General features: G+C 37.7%; 2 protein-coding genes across 2 annotated transcripts in view; one reads left to right on the top strand and one right to left on the bottom strand.

The window, feature by feature from the left end:
* Positions 1–2,422: 2,422 nt before the first annotated feature.
* Positions 2,423–14,953, top strand: part of LOC307162907 (uncharacterized protein) — a 77,009-nt gene continuing 64,478 nt past the window's right edge. Inside the window, exon 1 of the mRNA XM_079878648.1 lies at positions 2,423–2,456. Coding sequence (XP_079734774.1) covers positions 2,438–2,456 — 19 coding nt within the window. The 5' untranslated portion in view covers positions 2,423–2,437. The remainder of the gene's footprint in view (positions 2,457–14,953) is intronic.
* Positions 4,168–14,953, bottom strand: part of stx1b (syntaxin 1B) — a 43,172-nt gene continuing 32,386 nt past the window's right edge. Inside the window, exons 7-10 of the mRNA XM_079878663.1 lie at positions 14,837–14,910; positions 12,850–12,987; positions 10,917–11,027; positions 4,168–9,396 (exon numbers count right to left, since the gene is read on the bottom strand). Coding sequence (XP_079734789.1) covers positions 9,316–9,396; positions 10,917–11,027; positions 12,850–12,987; positions 14,837–14,910 — 404 coding nt within the window. The 3' untranslated portion in view covers positions 4,168–9,315. The remainder of the gene's footprint in view (positions 9,397–10,916; positions 11,028–12,849; positions 12,988–14,836; positions 14,911–14,953) is intronic.

Below are 14,953 nucleotides of genomic sequence, written 5' to 3'. Positions count from 1 at the left end.
GTGACTGTATACTTTTTTTAAACTACATTTTGATAATTCATTTCCTAACAGAACATGTTTGAATTATAACCTCGATGCTCTCAAATAATAAAAATAAATAGCTGGAAAATTAATGTAACATTCACTTCAAATTTATGTGTGATTTTAAAGTTTGTCACTCATGGTTGTTGTTCTAAAAGAGTCACCATCATTTGGTTTCAATGTCATGGTGTCTTTGTTAAAATCTGATTTTTATGAATGAATTATGAACTTTATGATGTGTAATGCACCTGACAGCTGGGGTAAGCAGTTTGTTTACTGTGGTCAGTAAGATTTTAGATGAGAACACAACATATTCCTTACTGTTACTTATTTAATAAACCACATAGGATTTTGCTCTTGACGCTTGCTTTCCTCACATAAGAATAATACCCTGCTTCTTGTTAAGACTCAACAAAGTTAGATGATCTCTTGTTGCTAAATCTAGATATCCTTCTTGAAACTTTTGAACATTCCTCACTTTTGGTAAATACACAATTATAATATTTCTCTATTCTGTATGTCATGAATATGTAAAACTTATTTTACTGATATAATGAATTCATGAATTCAGAATAATGTCTCAAAAATGGGGTTGTGTCAGTGGTTTCCCTCTACATTTTACACTCCAGACAGTGGAGTTTAGACAGGAGAGGGGGAGAGCAATTGGGACATGTCCTAGTCGGACTAGAACTTGCGTCCTTGTGAGCGAACAGCTTTGATATGTCCTTGAGCCGTGTGACGTGTCATGTTCACAGCAGTTTTATCTAAAGTGCAAAAGCGTACAAAAGTGTAAGGGTCAGTTCACCCAAAAATTAAAATTCTGACATCATTTACTCACCCTTATGTTGTTCAAAAAAAAAGATGATGATATTTTGAAGAATGTTGGTTACCACCAGACAGTTGACGGTAGCCATTGACTTCCATAGTAGGAAAAAAATTGCCAGCATTCTTCAAAACATCTTTTGTTTTCAACAGAAGAAAGAAACTCATATAGTATTGGAACAATATAAGAGTGAGTAAATGATGACAGAATTTTTTTCAAAGAGAGAAAAAAAATTTCATTTTTGGGTGAACTGTTCCTTTAAATGGCTTTGAATCAGCCCAAAATCAGAACCAGAGTAAATCAACTAAAAATAAGGCGATTAATTGTATCACATGCCAATTAAATGTAATAATATGCAGATGTGTCTATAAAATATGGGCATTCATGATAAGTATTGCATCGAAAGCGACCACTGCAGGTGCCTTAAGAAATTACCGCGCATGACATCAGCTACAAGAAAAGCGCGCCATTTCTCCACCGTAGTCACGCCCACAGACCGTTGGCTGAAAGTCAGTCTGAAGGTCTGGCTACGCGAGACTACCGAGCAACAGACATATCGCATTTCCCAAAGGTAACGATAGAAATTTCGTTACAGAAATTTCTTATAGAAATTTAAGTTTATACAACACTGCATTGTTCATATTATACAATATGCCATTTAAAATTTAATCAGAACATTTATCCTAATAGTCTAATCCGGTCTAATTAGCCTAATCCGGATAAATTGGTTAACTAAAAAAAAAAAAAGTTATTTACTCAGTCATTTCAAACCTGTTAACCCTTCTTCATAGTGACATAGTCCGTCAATCACACCAAAAATCACCATAAAAATATATATATTTAATATTTCAAATGTACTTTTGTGAGGAACAGACAAAAATGAAGCCGTTTTTCACTGATAGTTTTGGCCACAAACCGAAGCTGGCATCAAGCTTGCGTTTGCGTCCAGAAATGGCCGTTGATGTACACTGACGCCATAACAACATGGCTGGCCTGAGGTGAAAATTATCTTTGAATATTCGACCTTATTCAGAGCAGCGCCATGACAGGTGTGAAAGCGAGGCTGTGAGGGATAGACTTACCGTGTTTCCAATGGCATCTGCAGTGAAAAGCTGTATAAAAGCTCTTAGATCACTTGTAATTTTCCACAGCTCATAGTCTCTTGAACTTTCTTGGAAATATATTTTTGCTGAGTTTTGTCAGCAGAACAATCCAAAACGCATTCAATGACAGTACAACCCACTGAAGAGACTCTAATCTATCCCTCAGCCTTGGTTTCATTCCCGCTAAAATCGAAGATGGCGCTGCTGTGAATAAGGTCCATAACTTGGTCTTTTTACCCACGTGAATCCATCAAATGGCTTCAGAAGACTTGAAATATAACACACGAGCCATACTGACTTTGAGATAATAATCAGAACGTTTTTATGCAGGTATCCATCTTATTCACAAAAAATTACAACTTCTTTATAATTGCATATTGCTTTTGGGATACTGAGTGTGGATGTTAATTCATCTGATTCACAGGTGCTGGGTGCAGAATAGTCTATGAATAAGTGAACTCGTTGATTGAGGTCTTGGAGTGTCCACTAGATGGTGAAAGATCCTTTAGGTAAGTTTTCACCTTCAGACAGACTTATCTGTTTGGCCCGTTTAGTAGCCTAGTCATGTTTCTTCATTTTATTTCAAAGCAACACTGCACTTGAGAGCAAGAGAATGCAATTTGCAGCTTCTCAATTCAGATTTAGCTGAGGCATTTACACGTGAGAGTCCATACAGGTCCTCCGCATAGAATTTTATTGACAACTTGTACCTGTTTTGAGGCTGTGAAGTCCATGTTTTGGGTCCTGCTTGAAAAGTGTGCTTCTGAGGATGTGGAGTGAAAATTGCATGTTTACACCTATAGAAACTACATGCATAATTCATGTTTTGTCTGAATTGAGAGTAATATATCTAAAACTCAGCATAAAACATTAACATAGAAAGCGTGTAGCTCAAACAGTACAGATAAGTCTATCCGACTAAATTATTTTTAAACGAAAATGTACTGCCTGTTGCTTAGCAACTGGAAAACCAGCCCTTCATACCTGCCAAGTTTGGCAAGTTTCCACTGAAAGAACTAAATTAATTAATTTAGAGTAATGATAAGCACTTGTTGGTCTTGCACAGCTCCCAGGGCATCTTCTGGTGCAATCAATAACAACGTAATTGAGCAAAACCCCATTATCTTTCGAAATAACTTTATCTACTTTGCACACAGGGGTCTGGGGTGAATGTGGCTGGCTTAATAGTTAATTTAAAGTGTGTCCAACGCTTTACAGTGGATGAAACATCTTTAGCACTATTCAGATAGAATTAGTTTGCTAAATGACAGCTGAGTTACAATTACTAGGAGGGCATCTTATTTCATCAACTGATTCAGATGTGACTTCTGTCATTTGTACTAAGGTGTCTGTTGTTATAAATTTACATTTGCACAAATGACAACATTTTATGTGTTATTAAGGGAATAAAAGGTGAGGATCAAACCTGATGCTGCTACCACAGTGGCTGTTCTGATCAAAATCTCTATTGATTTTAGTTTTTATTGCCAGCATACTGTAAAAAAGTTTTTTTTTTTTTTAAGTTGAAAATAAAACAAAGATTGTTGGAGTAGGTTTTACAATAAAATACTATTTTAGTCTTTACTTAAAAATTTCACGTTTAATTCAATGTTGCATGCTGTTTCTTTGTTAGCAATTTTTGAGTGAAAATTATTTCTATACCAATTTTTTTTTCAGTGCAGGCCATACTTTTTACAGAAAGTTGTCAAAAACATCTAAACATCTACACCATGCAGTGCATCGTGAAAATTAACTTCAAAAACACTGTAAAACAAAAGTCAATATACATGTTTAATGCTTAGGCTATACAAGCTTCTTTTGTTACGTTATGGAATTCCCCCACCCCTGCCCATGATTTGAGAATGGAGTAAAAATACGGAAGACAACTACAGCAGTTGTACACTGGACAATCGTTTTTCTTTATTTTTTGTTTCAGTTCATAATATCTGTTTGTTGGGGTTTTTCTTTTTTCATTTTTCATTTCAACTTAAAATTTTGACACACTTATAAAAGACAGCATCTGCATAGAGTTCTCATCTTAAAGATCCATGGAGAAAAGAGGGAGAGAGAGAGAGAGAGATTGTGAGAGAAGGGAGGAAGATAGCAAAGGGTTTAGGGGTTGAGAGGGATACTGGTACGCCACACTAACCAAACAGAACAGCAAACAGTATTACAAGAGAGAGGGGGGAGAGAGGGACAGTTAGGTTGTTTGTTTGTATCTTTTTCCTTTTTTTTACAATACAGTACACACATACACACACAGAAAATAAAAGACAGAAGTTGCAATTCCAGTCAAAGTTGCAGAAATCGATTTAATTTCTTCCTTCCCATCCTTGGTGCCCATCTCAATGTGGTTTCTGCCCTGAATTCACGTTCAACTTAGATCCTAGTGGGGTGAGAAGACAGTTGGCGACACATAAAACGACGGCTGGAACCACGGTTAGTGGCTGTTGTTTCCCTCAACTCCCATAATAAGATTGATGTCGGCGTTCTTTCGTGCTTTCAAATGTGTGTGTGAGAAAGCCCTTTTCTTTGTATTGCACAGATGAGTGTTTTTCTGTTTGCTTCGAGCATTATTGTTTCTTACTGTACTTTTAAACGGCCATTTTCTTTTACTTCCTTTGTATAAGACCAGAGCCTAACCTGTGTTACGTTTAGCTTTTGAACTTCAGCCATGCTACAGTTTATGCAAGCAAGGTTTTCTAACCGACACTTAATGTGAAAGCGTCCAAACATATACCATGAAAATGCCACTATTTGTTAAAAATTTGACATTGCCAATATGGTGGACCTCTGCAAGAAAAGTAGTCAAGTTGCATGGAAGCTACAGACTGTGTGCATTTGACCTGTGTACATGGAGGGAAGCACTTTTTTCCCCCAGAGTTGAACCGCTAACGGCTCTCTGAGGTAACACGACAACATATTGTATTGATTCTGATGTTAAAGCGTTGCTCAACTTTTCTCCGTTATAGAGCACCCTTGACATCACTGCTTTAAGACAAGCGAGCAGTCGGTAGCAAAGCACTGCGACCAGGGCAAAGAACAAGAAAATCAATCAACCTCACAACTTTGACAGGAACTATTTTAGTAGTTTTATACATGGACATGCAAATCATTTTTTCTCTCTTTGAAATATTTACAATAATTACAAGACAAAGATTCAGTTCAGATTGACAAAATCGCGAGCATTCAATATTACTACTAATATAACACAACTTCTCGGGATTTTTAAATCATTGTAGTTATATAATTCATCACATTTGATAATGGTATAATTCAATTATGTCATCCTTATCCAGTCATCTTCCCGTTCTAATTAGAATAGTGTTTTCATCACATCATTACAGGCCATCCTCTGTAATTGATGATCATTTTGCTGAAATCACAGTTTAAGCACCATCTCCACAAACTGTTTCCTCGTTCTAAATCTAACACTGAAGCAAGAATACTGGTATAAAGTTTAATGGGAATATACATCAAAGGAATGACACAAAAGAGGATGAAATTATGGAGGATCATGGCTGGGGCTGTTGAGAAAAATCACAATCGCAGGTCTTGGGTACCGAGAAGTCATATCCGTTAACGTCAAAGTCTTTGAGAGCTGTCAGTCAGGTGCTTTGCATCTCATAGACAGCTAAAGCACATGTGGAAACTAAGCAGCGAGCATTACAATACACAAAGCAGTCTACGTAGCTGAGACGGCTTCGTTGATCATGGCGGGAGCGTTCTAGCTTTGTTGCATCACCGCTCGCTCGCCGTGCAGATTGGGTGTAAGGGTTTTTTCTTTCCCTGCAGTGATGAGGCACTCAACAACCCCAACCAAAAAAGACTATTATGCAGTTAAACTCTAAAAGGTACATCATTTTTTTAATATATAAGTAGTTTGTAATTTTCACCCATTTACAAAATGCCTTCTCAATGTGCTGTGTTATGCCAGTGCTGTCTGGTCATATCAGTGTCTGTGTGACGAACATCCAAAAACAGTGTTGAAAAATGAAAATAAGACAACTGAGAAAACGTTCATCCAGATCTGTGCCCATGTTAGTATACATTTTTTTTTTATTTCATTTTCTTTTAACCAGAGCTGATCTAATGTCTACGTCTAATGTATTGCCAGCACAGAGGAAGCAATGCAAGTGAGCTGAACAAGGGGCAAATGGCAACATAAACAGCATCATTGAGGGGAGAAATAAAAAACAACATACAGTACACACAACATATTTGTTTTGTACGTAGCTGTTTTTGGAGAAAGTGCTTTAAAAGGAACAAGCTTGTGTAGTATACATTATACATATTGTTCAGAATTAATATAAATAAATAAATCAATAAACCTTTATATCGAGAACCTTGTCGCTGAAAGAAGTGGAATTGAAAACGTAGTAAATGTATACGCAAGATAGTTCACAAGATTTATGGGTGGGGAGGACTACACAATACAGTTGACTGTAACATTGTGCTCTGTACTCGCATAACGCTTTGGCTTTTTAGTCTTATTACTTTTCTTAACATTTGAATGAAGTCGGCACAAAACTGGAGCGCTAGAGCTGCATACCATAGACCGGCAGACCAGAGAAAGACCCTTGCGCCCGACGCCAGTTAGCGTTGCGGTGCGACCGAGGGCTCCAACAGCAAACGAGCACACACACACATCCACACACACAAATGCTCATGCTCACTTATACAGCAACGTGTACGTAAAAAAGGAAAAATGCCGAAGGGACAGGGCACGCATACATGGCCTTTTGAGTTGCACAATTCGACACCGCAGCACACGACTCACAATAAAGAATAGTCTTACGAAAGAATTCACATATCATCACCAGTTAAGCACAACAATCAAGTTTGGGAACACATCAGGGGAAGGGGAAATGAACAAGATGCGCAAAAATGATTCGTACCCAGAGTGTTTCCAGAGGGCGAGGAGGAGGGGGGGGGGGGCAATACGTCGTTTTACACTATGAATGTGGTTTAAGAACATAATACCTGACAACAAACAGATTTTGTACTCATGTGCACATCCACAGGGAACACATTCATGGGGACCACGGTAAAACTCCAGCATCGTCAGGGTCATGATGAAATAGGCAGGAGAAATCTTAAATGAAGTCAATCCCCCCACCCCCAATCCAACCCTTAGAGATTCATAATAAATAATCATAAATTAAAAAAACAAATAAACATATTAACAAAACAGAAAACGGTACAACCCAAAAATGTGGCGGCATAAGACAGTTTTCTTTGATTGTAAAGTGCACACATGATCGAGAGCCATGCAAACTAACAAAGCGAAAGTTGCATGCGTTAACAAATAAGGGCCTTCCAGCTATATCGTCTACTAAAAAACAACACCGACATACATATTTACCTCATTTTACCATACATGTAAGTGATTCGACACTAAATACACAGAAGTTTGAAAGAAAACATGCTGGACGTTACTGGAATGATTAAAGCAAAATAGTCCCGGCCCTCTGCCTCAGGCTTTCTAAAAGGTGTACAGTGTATATCCCCAAAAACTTTCCTGTTCCCTACTACTTCGCATTAGGTAGGTAAAGGGGTGGCGGGACGGGGTGGGGGGGCTCCTGTTATATATTCTATGATAAGCAGTACATGGAAAATAAAGTCTGTATTGAGAAAAGGAGTGAGTGTACTTTGAGAGTTGATACATGTTCTGTAACGTCATGAACATGAGGGTGAGGGCGTTCTAAGAGTGCGACGAATCTGAATCAAGCCAAGAGGGATTCTGTATCAACAAAAGCAAAAAACAGAGCTAAAGTTTGGTTTTAAATTTTAGCCCTTGAATTTAAAACGAGCAGTACATAATTAACCAAGCTGGCACTTTCTGTCCGCAAAGAAAAGGATGCAAAGAATTAATGATACAGCCGTTTGATAAAAAATAAATAAATAAATCTTTGGACAAAATCAAAGAGTCTTAGTCTAAGCTAGCATTATCTTGACAAGATGCTGTCTCTCTGGCGTTCAGAGCAGGATTTGAGTTGTTTCATATAAAGTTTGTGAAAATTAGTCGCTGCATAATAAGTGTCCTACAAGTTTCTTCAACCGAACTGAAGAATGCGTCTACATGTAAATATTTAGTCGGATAGCTCATCAAGAGCTCATCTCATTGTTTCAGATATGTAGAATTTTATAAGATCCAACTATCAAGTCCTAGTAGTTAATTTTATTAGTCTCTCTTCATTAACTAGCACCAGGTGAAAAACGTCAAACTCCCAAATCGATCCTTCAAAACCAAAATGGTCCCGTTCAAGCCTATCCTTTATATCATAACATAAAATATATATGCAATTCATTAAACAAGGCAAATAAAAAATGCAAAACTAACGATTAACCGGAAAATAAGGAATATTAATTTCAGCAGACCTAACCACCCTCCAAAAGATAATATTTAGGTTAGGTGTTGTTTCAAGTATTGACATTTTCTTTTCTCAAAATGTTCCCTCTAAGAAATCTTTCAGAATCATTCCATAAGGTTGCCATGAATTAATTCAAAAAGTGGGGGGAAATTACTATCAAAACTGCATAGTTCAACAGTTTGCCACCCTATCGATCCCAGCTTTCTATATGTTAAAATGAAATGTCTGTTACTTCACTGCCTACCATCTACAGTACAGCAAATTAAGTCAAAAGAAAATCATCTTTATGTACAAACTTGCCGATAACACTTCCTCTCACAATTCACAATGATGTGTGCTTCTTAGTTCTTTTTTTCTTTGTTTGTTTACAGTTGCCCACAGTAAAACTATTAAGACTGAAATTCAGCTATGAGGTTGACGGTGCTTTTAATCTATAGCACTCCATCAGTAATGAGCTAATATGGTAAAAAATGAGATTTCATCTGAATGCAAGCAACCACTCGGAACGTTAGGCCATTGAAATCGGAGTAGTACTACTGTCTATAACATCTATGCAGTCAGTTGGTTAGTATTCATAATGCTAGTATGGTTTGCCAAACACCGTGTTCTGCCGGAACGTAAAACAATTTAGCAGTGGCTGGCACTGTCCTGGAGGCCCCCCCAAAAATAAAGGACACTAAAAAAAATAAAAAATAAAATAAATAAATAAATTGAGTTTTATTCCTTTACAGGTAGTAACCCATGTGCTGCTTTTATGTTCAATACATTTACATGTACAGTTTTGTAAATATTATGTGTATTTGAACCCACTTTTATATATTTTAAATCAGCTAGTACGTAACATCTCCTTTTATTTATTTATTTTTTGATTGTTTGATTTTTGAATATTCAATTTTTAACCCTACCCAACCCCTGTTTTATGACAGTTTCCTTATCTCGTGTTTAAGTGGATAAAACACTCAGCTTTCCAAGTGTTTGTCTTTCTTCACGTCGTTTAGAAGCCCAGGGTTCCTCCGATAGTGGACGCTAAAACCACTCCCAAAATTACACAGCAGATGATGATCATGATCTTCTTCTGCAGAGGGCGAAAAAGGAGAAAGAAAGAAAGATAGAAAGAAAGGTGTAATTAAACAGCCAACAGATCAACAATCATTTGGTTTGTTCATCTAGCTACTCTATTACTCGATTGTGCAGTAATACACAGTCAGCTAATCTAAGTAGCATCACCTCATCTTAACCACACTTTAAATCATTAAATGAAACCATGAACAATTAAACCATTACCAAAGTAAATCATTAAATTAATTAAAAGTTAATTCAATTATTGATGAAAGGACACACTCTGGGACATTGACCCTTTGAATACTGAATGTATTAAACATTGACTGCATTTGAGAAGGTGGTGATTAGATACCGCGTAACTGTAAAGGCTAAATACAGTCCTAACATCATTCTAAACTTTGGAAACTCCAAAGGAAACGTACTGAATGTGATGATGCCATGGAGGGAAGCTGTAAATATATTGTGCCAAGGGACTAATGCCAAACAGAGGCAACTAAATGGAAATGCTGTTGCTTGGTTGGACATAAAAACCACATGAAAGTTTGAAGCAAATAAACATTTACTTTGCCGCTTTTTTCTGGTGACCAACTGACTGACATGTAGAGGGACCAATCAATGCTTTTCTTTTTTGTTTATTTTATAGACCAATTTGGGGGTGTATAAATCCAAAATGAGCGATACCAAGACACAAAAGTCTACAAAAGTTCCCTCAAAATATATGATGTGAAAAAATTTATTTTCCAAATAAATAAGCAACTACTCGCTTGACAAACACAAAACAAGTGTCCATTTTTAAAGCTTAGAACCTGGACTTTACAGTACATACAGACAATTTGACCTACTCTTTACATGCGTTTAGTGTTACTGTATACCATTCTGTAATTGGTCAAAACAGTATTTCTGGATGAGGTGTGCTACCCTGGTTTGATGAATTTCTTTATCATGTTTTCAAATTTGACCTGCAATAGCTTGCTGGGGATTTGCGACCCCTTGTCTTAGAAGTTGCACTTATGTTATCATTGAAAGCTGCAATGTGCATGGTTTAACCTGAATGATTTTATCATTTGTTTATTTAATTAGTATCTTTAATTGATTTGATTATTAGCTGCAAATAACTGTAGATCAATCAATCATTGACAATTCTAATCCAGGCATTTCTGAAGCTCTGGTAAGTGCATAAATGTAAAGATTATGTTTCACCAGATCTGCAGAATTTGACTCATCAGAAAGCATAAAAGTAGGTGGCATACCACCAAGAGTCTGCAGCCTTTAAACCACTGCAATGGACGTTAGCCAGCAAAACTGCAGCAAAAAAGCTGGGAGAAGACATTATCTGCTGAAGAACCAATGAGTGGCATAGGAGCATTATAGTTTTTCTTTGGATGGTTTAGGAATAATTTCAAAATGCTCTTCTATTACTCTTTGTACATGACATCTTAACACTGAGCCTATGTTCTCTAGAAAGCATGAATCATCGTACACAAAGGGCATAATATTGAATGACGTCAGGTGTAACTGCTGATAGTGTTTTACCTTGCGTGCCTGACTCTGGTATTTGACAGCCTTCTTGGTGTCAGAAACTGCTCTCTCTACATAGTCCACTGAGTGTTCCACGTTATACTCAATTCTGTCAATCATCTCTCCCTGTGAATGACAAAAATAGGCACTTCAAAAAAACAACTTCTTCACAATATCCACATACACACACGACAATCACTGTAACCAATGCAAAAATCAGAAGACTTGAAAGTTAAGATTTGAACGCTTTATTCAGCCTGATTTCGAACCCCACAAGCGGTGATGACTGAGTGCACCTCTTTGCCCTTGAGAAAAGGCCCTTAACCCCAGGGTGATCCACGGGGACTGCTATAGAATGCCATCATGTTAAAATACAAGGATAATGTTGGATAAACTATTTCCACTGTCCTTGGTTGCGTGGGAATATATACTGTAAATTGCTATCTGTGAATTACATTTGAAATTAAGCATCACTTTGGAGCTCAAAGAAGTCTAGTTTTCGTCCAGTGCGTGTTTATATCCAGAATTCAAAAATGGTGTATCATTGGCCAAGCCCGACAGTGGCCATTATGAATTGTACTATTAAAATTTGTTTTTGTTAATTGAAATAAAACTGATAAAATATAAATATTAGATGGAATTTTTTTAATTAAAATTTTAAATTATGCCTTGGCAAATAACAAATAAATGCAATATAAATAAAATAGCATATAAATAAAACTTAAATGACACTGCATACAGGTTTGGAATGACGTAAGGGTTAACAAAGATAGAGTTTTAATTTTGCCTGCACTATACCTTTAAGTAAATTACTTCCGGACATAAATGGCAAAATTTCTCAAATCGTCAATCCGTTATATCAGGGGTATTCAATTAAAGTTCCAAGAGGTCCGGTCTCTATATCTCCTTCCCAGTGGAGGTCCGGACAAAACTTTTTGAAACAGTTATACATTTCCATTGAGGCAGCCATAGTACTTTGTACAAAAAAACACCTCAAAATAATCATCAAAGATGAGAATCTTGGGCCCAGAGAGCCAAAACAGTGATGTCTAAGAATTTTTACAAAAAAATTACCAAAAAAAAAGTAAATATTTCTCCCAATTGTATATGAATATAAAAAGGTTAGATTAGATATTTTAACAGGCTATTTAAAAATAATAATAATAATTACATTTAGACACCTCGGTGTATGGCACATAGAAGGCCTTGGGACTGAGAAAACAACTAAAAACAAACAATGTACATAATTTAATAATCAAAACTCTCATCACGAGGACAAAACAAAGTTAACTAGTAATTTAAAAGTTTTTTTGCCTTCCCTTGCCATCTCTAAATAATTTTCCAAATTCTAACAATGTTTATTATGAAATGCTCTTTATATGCTTATTAATAATGCTAAATGTATGAAAAAAGTCATAAAAAGAGTCATCTTTATGACAGATAAAAATAATTGTATTAGCTGCATTCTCGTTTTGTGCAGTGTTTTAGCGAAAGTATCTATTTTTCTTCTCACCGTGTTTCTGCTACTGTTGGTAAAATAACCTTGTCATCTGCAAGTCTTAATGTGTCGGTTTACATTTTTAGCGAGGGAGAGAGAGAAGCAACACGCACAGAGCGGAAAGGGCTTGAATGAAATACTTTTGGCTCTAGATAAAAATATTATAGATATAGCTCCGAAACATCATTACCATAAACAACCCTAAGTGCTTGTGGTGTGAACCGCGCTTTTCACTTTAATCTGTAGAAACGGTAAAATGCCGCAATTATGTATCGTGGTCCGGATGGAACCAAACCGCAGTCCGCCATTTGAATAACACTGCTTTATATACAGTACTTTACTAACAGCCTTGTGGAAGGGACTTTTGTGACACGATTACATTGGTAGCATTTGAACAAATAGTATTTGGAGCGTTTTTGCTCCGATGAAATGCTGGACTCTTGGTTGTACCTGACTCTCCACCAGCATGGCCATGTCCACAAACATGTCGTGCAGCTCACGGATGCTGTTCTCCAACTTAATGATCTCAGTGTGTCGGGTCTCAATCTCATTTAGTGCCTGCTTGGTCATCTGGGAGTCCATTTTGATCTGTTAAACAGAATATTAGAAAAAGTTCATGGCAGCAGGTTAAGTTACTATTATTCAGCATACATTTGCACATAGCTTTTTTGCACATACAGATTGGGTGAAACAAATTATGAAATATGTGAATATGCTTCCATGGAAACCAAATTCATAGTTTCTGTCTCAAATAGCACACTTGATGTTGACTCCCTTGCACGTCTGGGAAGTGTATGAGTAGGGCAGTGGCGAGGCCAGATATTTGCTGCCCATAACTGCTGGACTAGGATCAGTTTTCTATGTAATAGGATATTGGCGTGTTGGCAAACGATTCAAGGCATATCTGTGTTTGCACTTTAGAGAGTGTCAAAGGTTTCTATTTACAACGTGTTTGTGCAGCGTTAAGCAATGTTAATGCCAGCCAGTCGTAGACATATCTGTTGATTTCTTGAATGCAACGGCCAATCAGAGGTGTTTAAGTCAGAATCCACTCACTGCTCAAATCTGAGTTTTTGTCCAGTGCTGAATTCTGCATGTTCGCAAATCCGTCATTATAATAAACAAAGTGTGGTAGTAGACATTATGTAAATAAGATATTTATTATTGTGCAGTATAGATTGATTCATTGATTATAACGCAACTTTGTGAGATTGCATCTTCGCGATGAACTAAGAGTGACAGCTTTAAGGGACCACTCTTTGCACGCTTATTACTAAGTGATAAATAAAGAATGTCCATCCATCCATCCATTTTCGTCTGCTTATCTGGGGCCGGGTCGCGGGCTTCCCTCTCCCTGGACACTTCCTCCAGCTCTTCCGGGGGGACACTGAGGCGTTCCCAGGCCAGCCGGGAGACATAGTCCCTCCAGCGTGTCCTAGGTCTTCCCCGGGGCCTCCTCCCGGTGGGACATGCCCGGAACACCTTCCCAGGAAGGCGTCCAGGAGGCATCCGGAAAAGATGCCCGAGCCACCTCAGCTGACCCCTCTCGATGTGGATGAGCAGCGGCTCTACTCTGAGCTCCTCCCGAGTGACCGAGCTTCTCACCCTATCTCTGAGGGATCGCCCAGCCACCCTGCGGAGAAAGCTCATTTCCGGGATCTTGTTCTTTCGCTCATGACCCACAGCTCATGACCATAGGTGAGAGTAGGAACGCTGATTGACCAGTAAATCGTGAGCTTCGCCTTGCAGCTCAGCTCTTTCTTCACCACGACAGACCGGTACATCGACCGCATTACTGCAGAAGCTGCACCGATCCGTCTGTCAATCTCCCATTCCATCCTTCCCTCACTCGTGAACAAGACCCCAAGATACTTGAACTCCTCCCCTTGAGGCAGGCATAAATAATGTGATTTTTGAATTTATTCAGAATGTGAATAAAACTTTTGTTTTTCATGCTTGACCAGCGGCCACGCACACGCTGTAGGGTTTCGGTAGTCACATCCACTAAATGCATGTATTTGAGTGATTATTATTGTCATGTATGCATACATTTTTTTCTATTTCCCCACAAAAAATTTTTTTGTGTGTGCCTCATTTGATTGGGTGGACCAAACATCAATCTGAGTGTGTCAGTGCCACCCTGGCCCTTATATAGCCTCACCACTGCTGTAGGGTGTCTCATTTACCGTTTTAATTTTCAGAAGTTAGTTTTCCTTTAGGGCTGCTTTGCACTTTACAGTGGACTATTACCCAACAGATAATATGGTGTGCATTCAGAGTAGTATCGTAAGGGCTCAGGCTGCTATTTGTGACTGGACCTTAGTAAAATTACATTTTAAAGCGCAAGTGTTAAAATTTGACCTGAAATTGTGACTTTCATGGAATCGAAAGTCATAGGAAAATTAGTTTGTCATTGATTTCCGACTATTAAACTTACATCATCAGTGAAGATAGCAAGTTTCCCGCTCTCCAACATGTCTTCCAGCTCCTCATTGGTAGTTGTTCTGCCAGCTAATTAAAAATATTAGAAGTACATGGTATCATTATGGTGCAT

The sequence above is a fragment of the Squalius cephalus genome (assembly GCF_949319135.1).
Source record: "Squalius cephalus genome assembly, chromosome: 8".
Lineage (NCBI taxonomy): Eukaryota > Metazoa > Chordata > Actinopteri > Cypriniformes > Leuciscidae > Squalius > Squalius cephalus.
The sequence above is the reverse complement of the archived record's forward strand: the minus strand, read 5'-3'. Positions and strand labels throughout refer to the sequence as shown.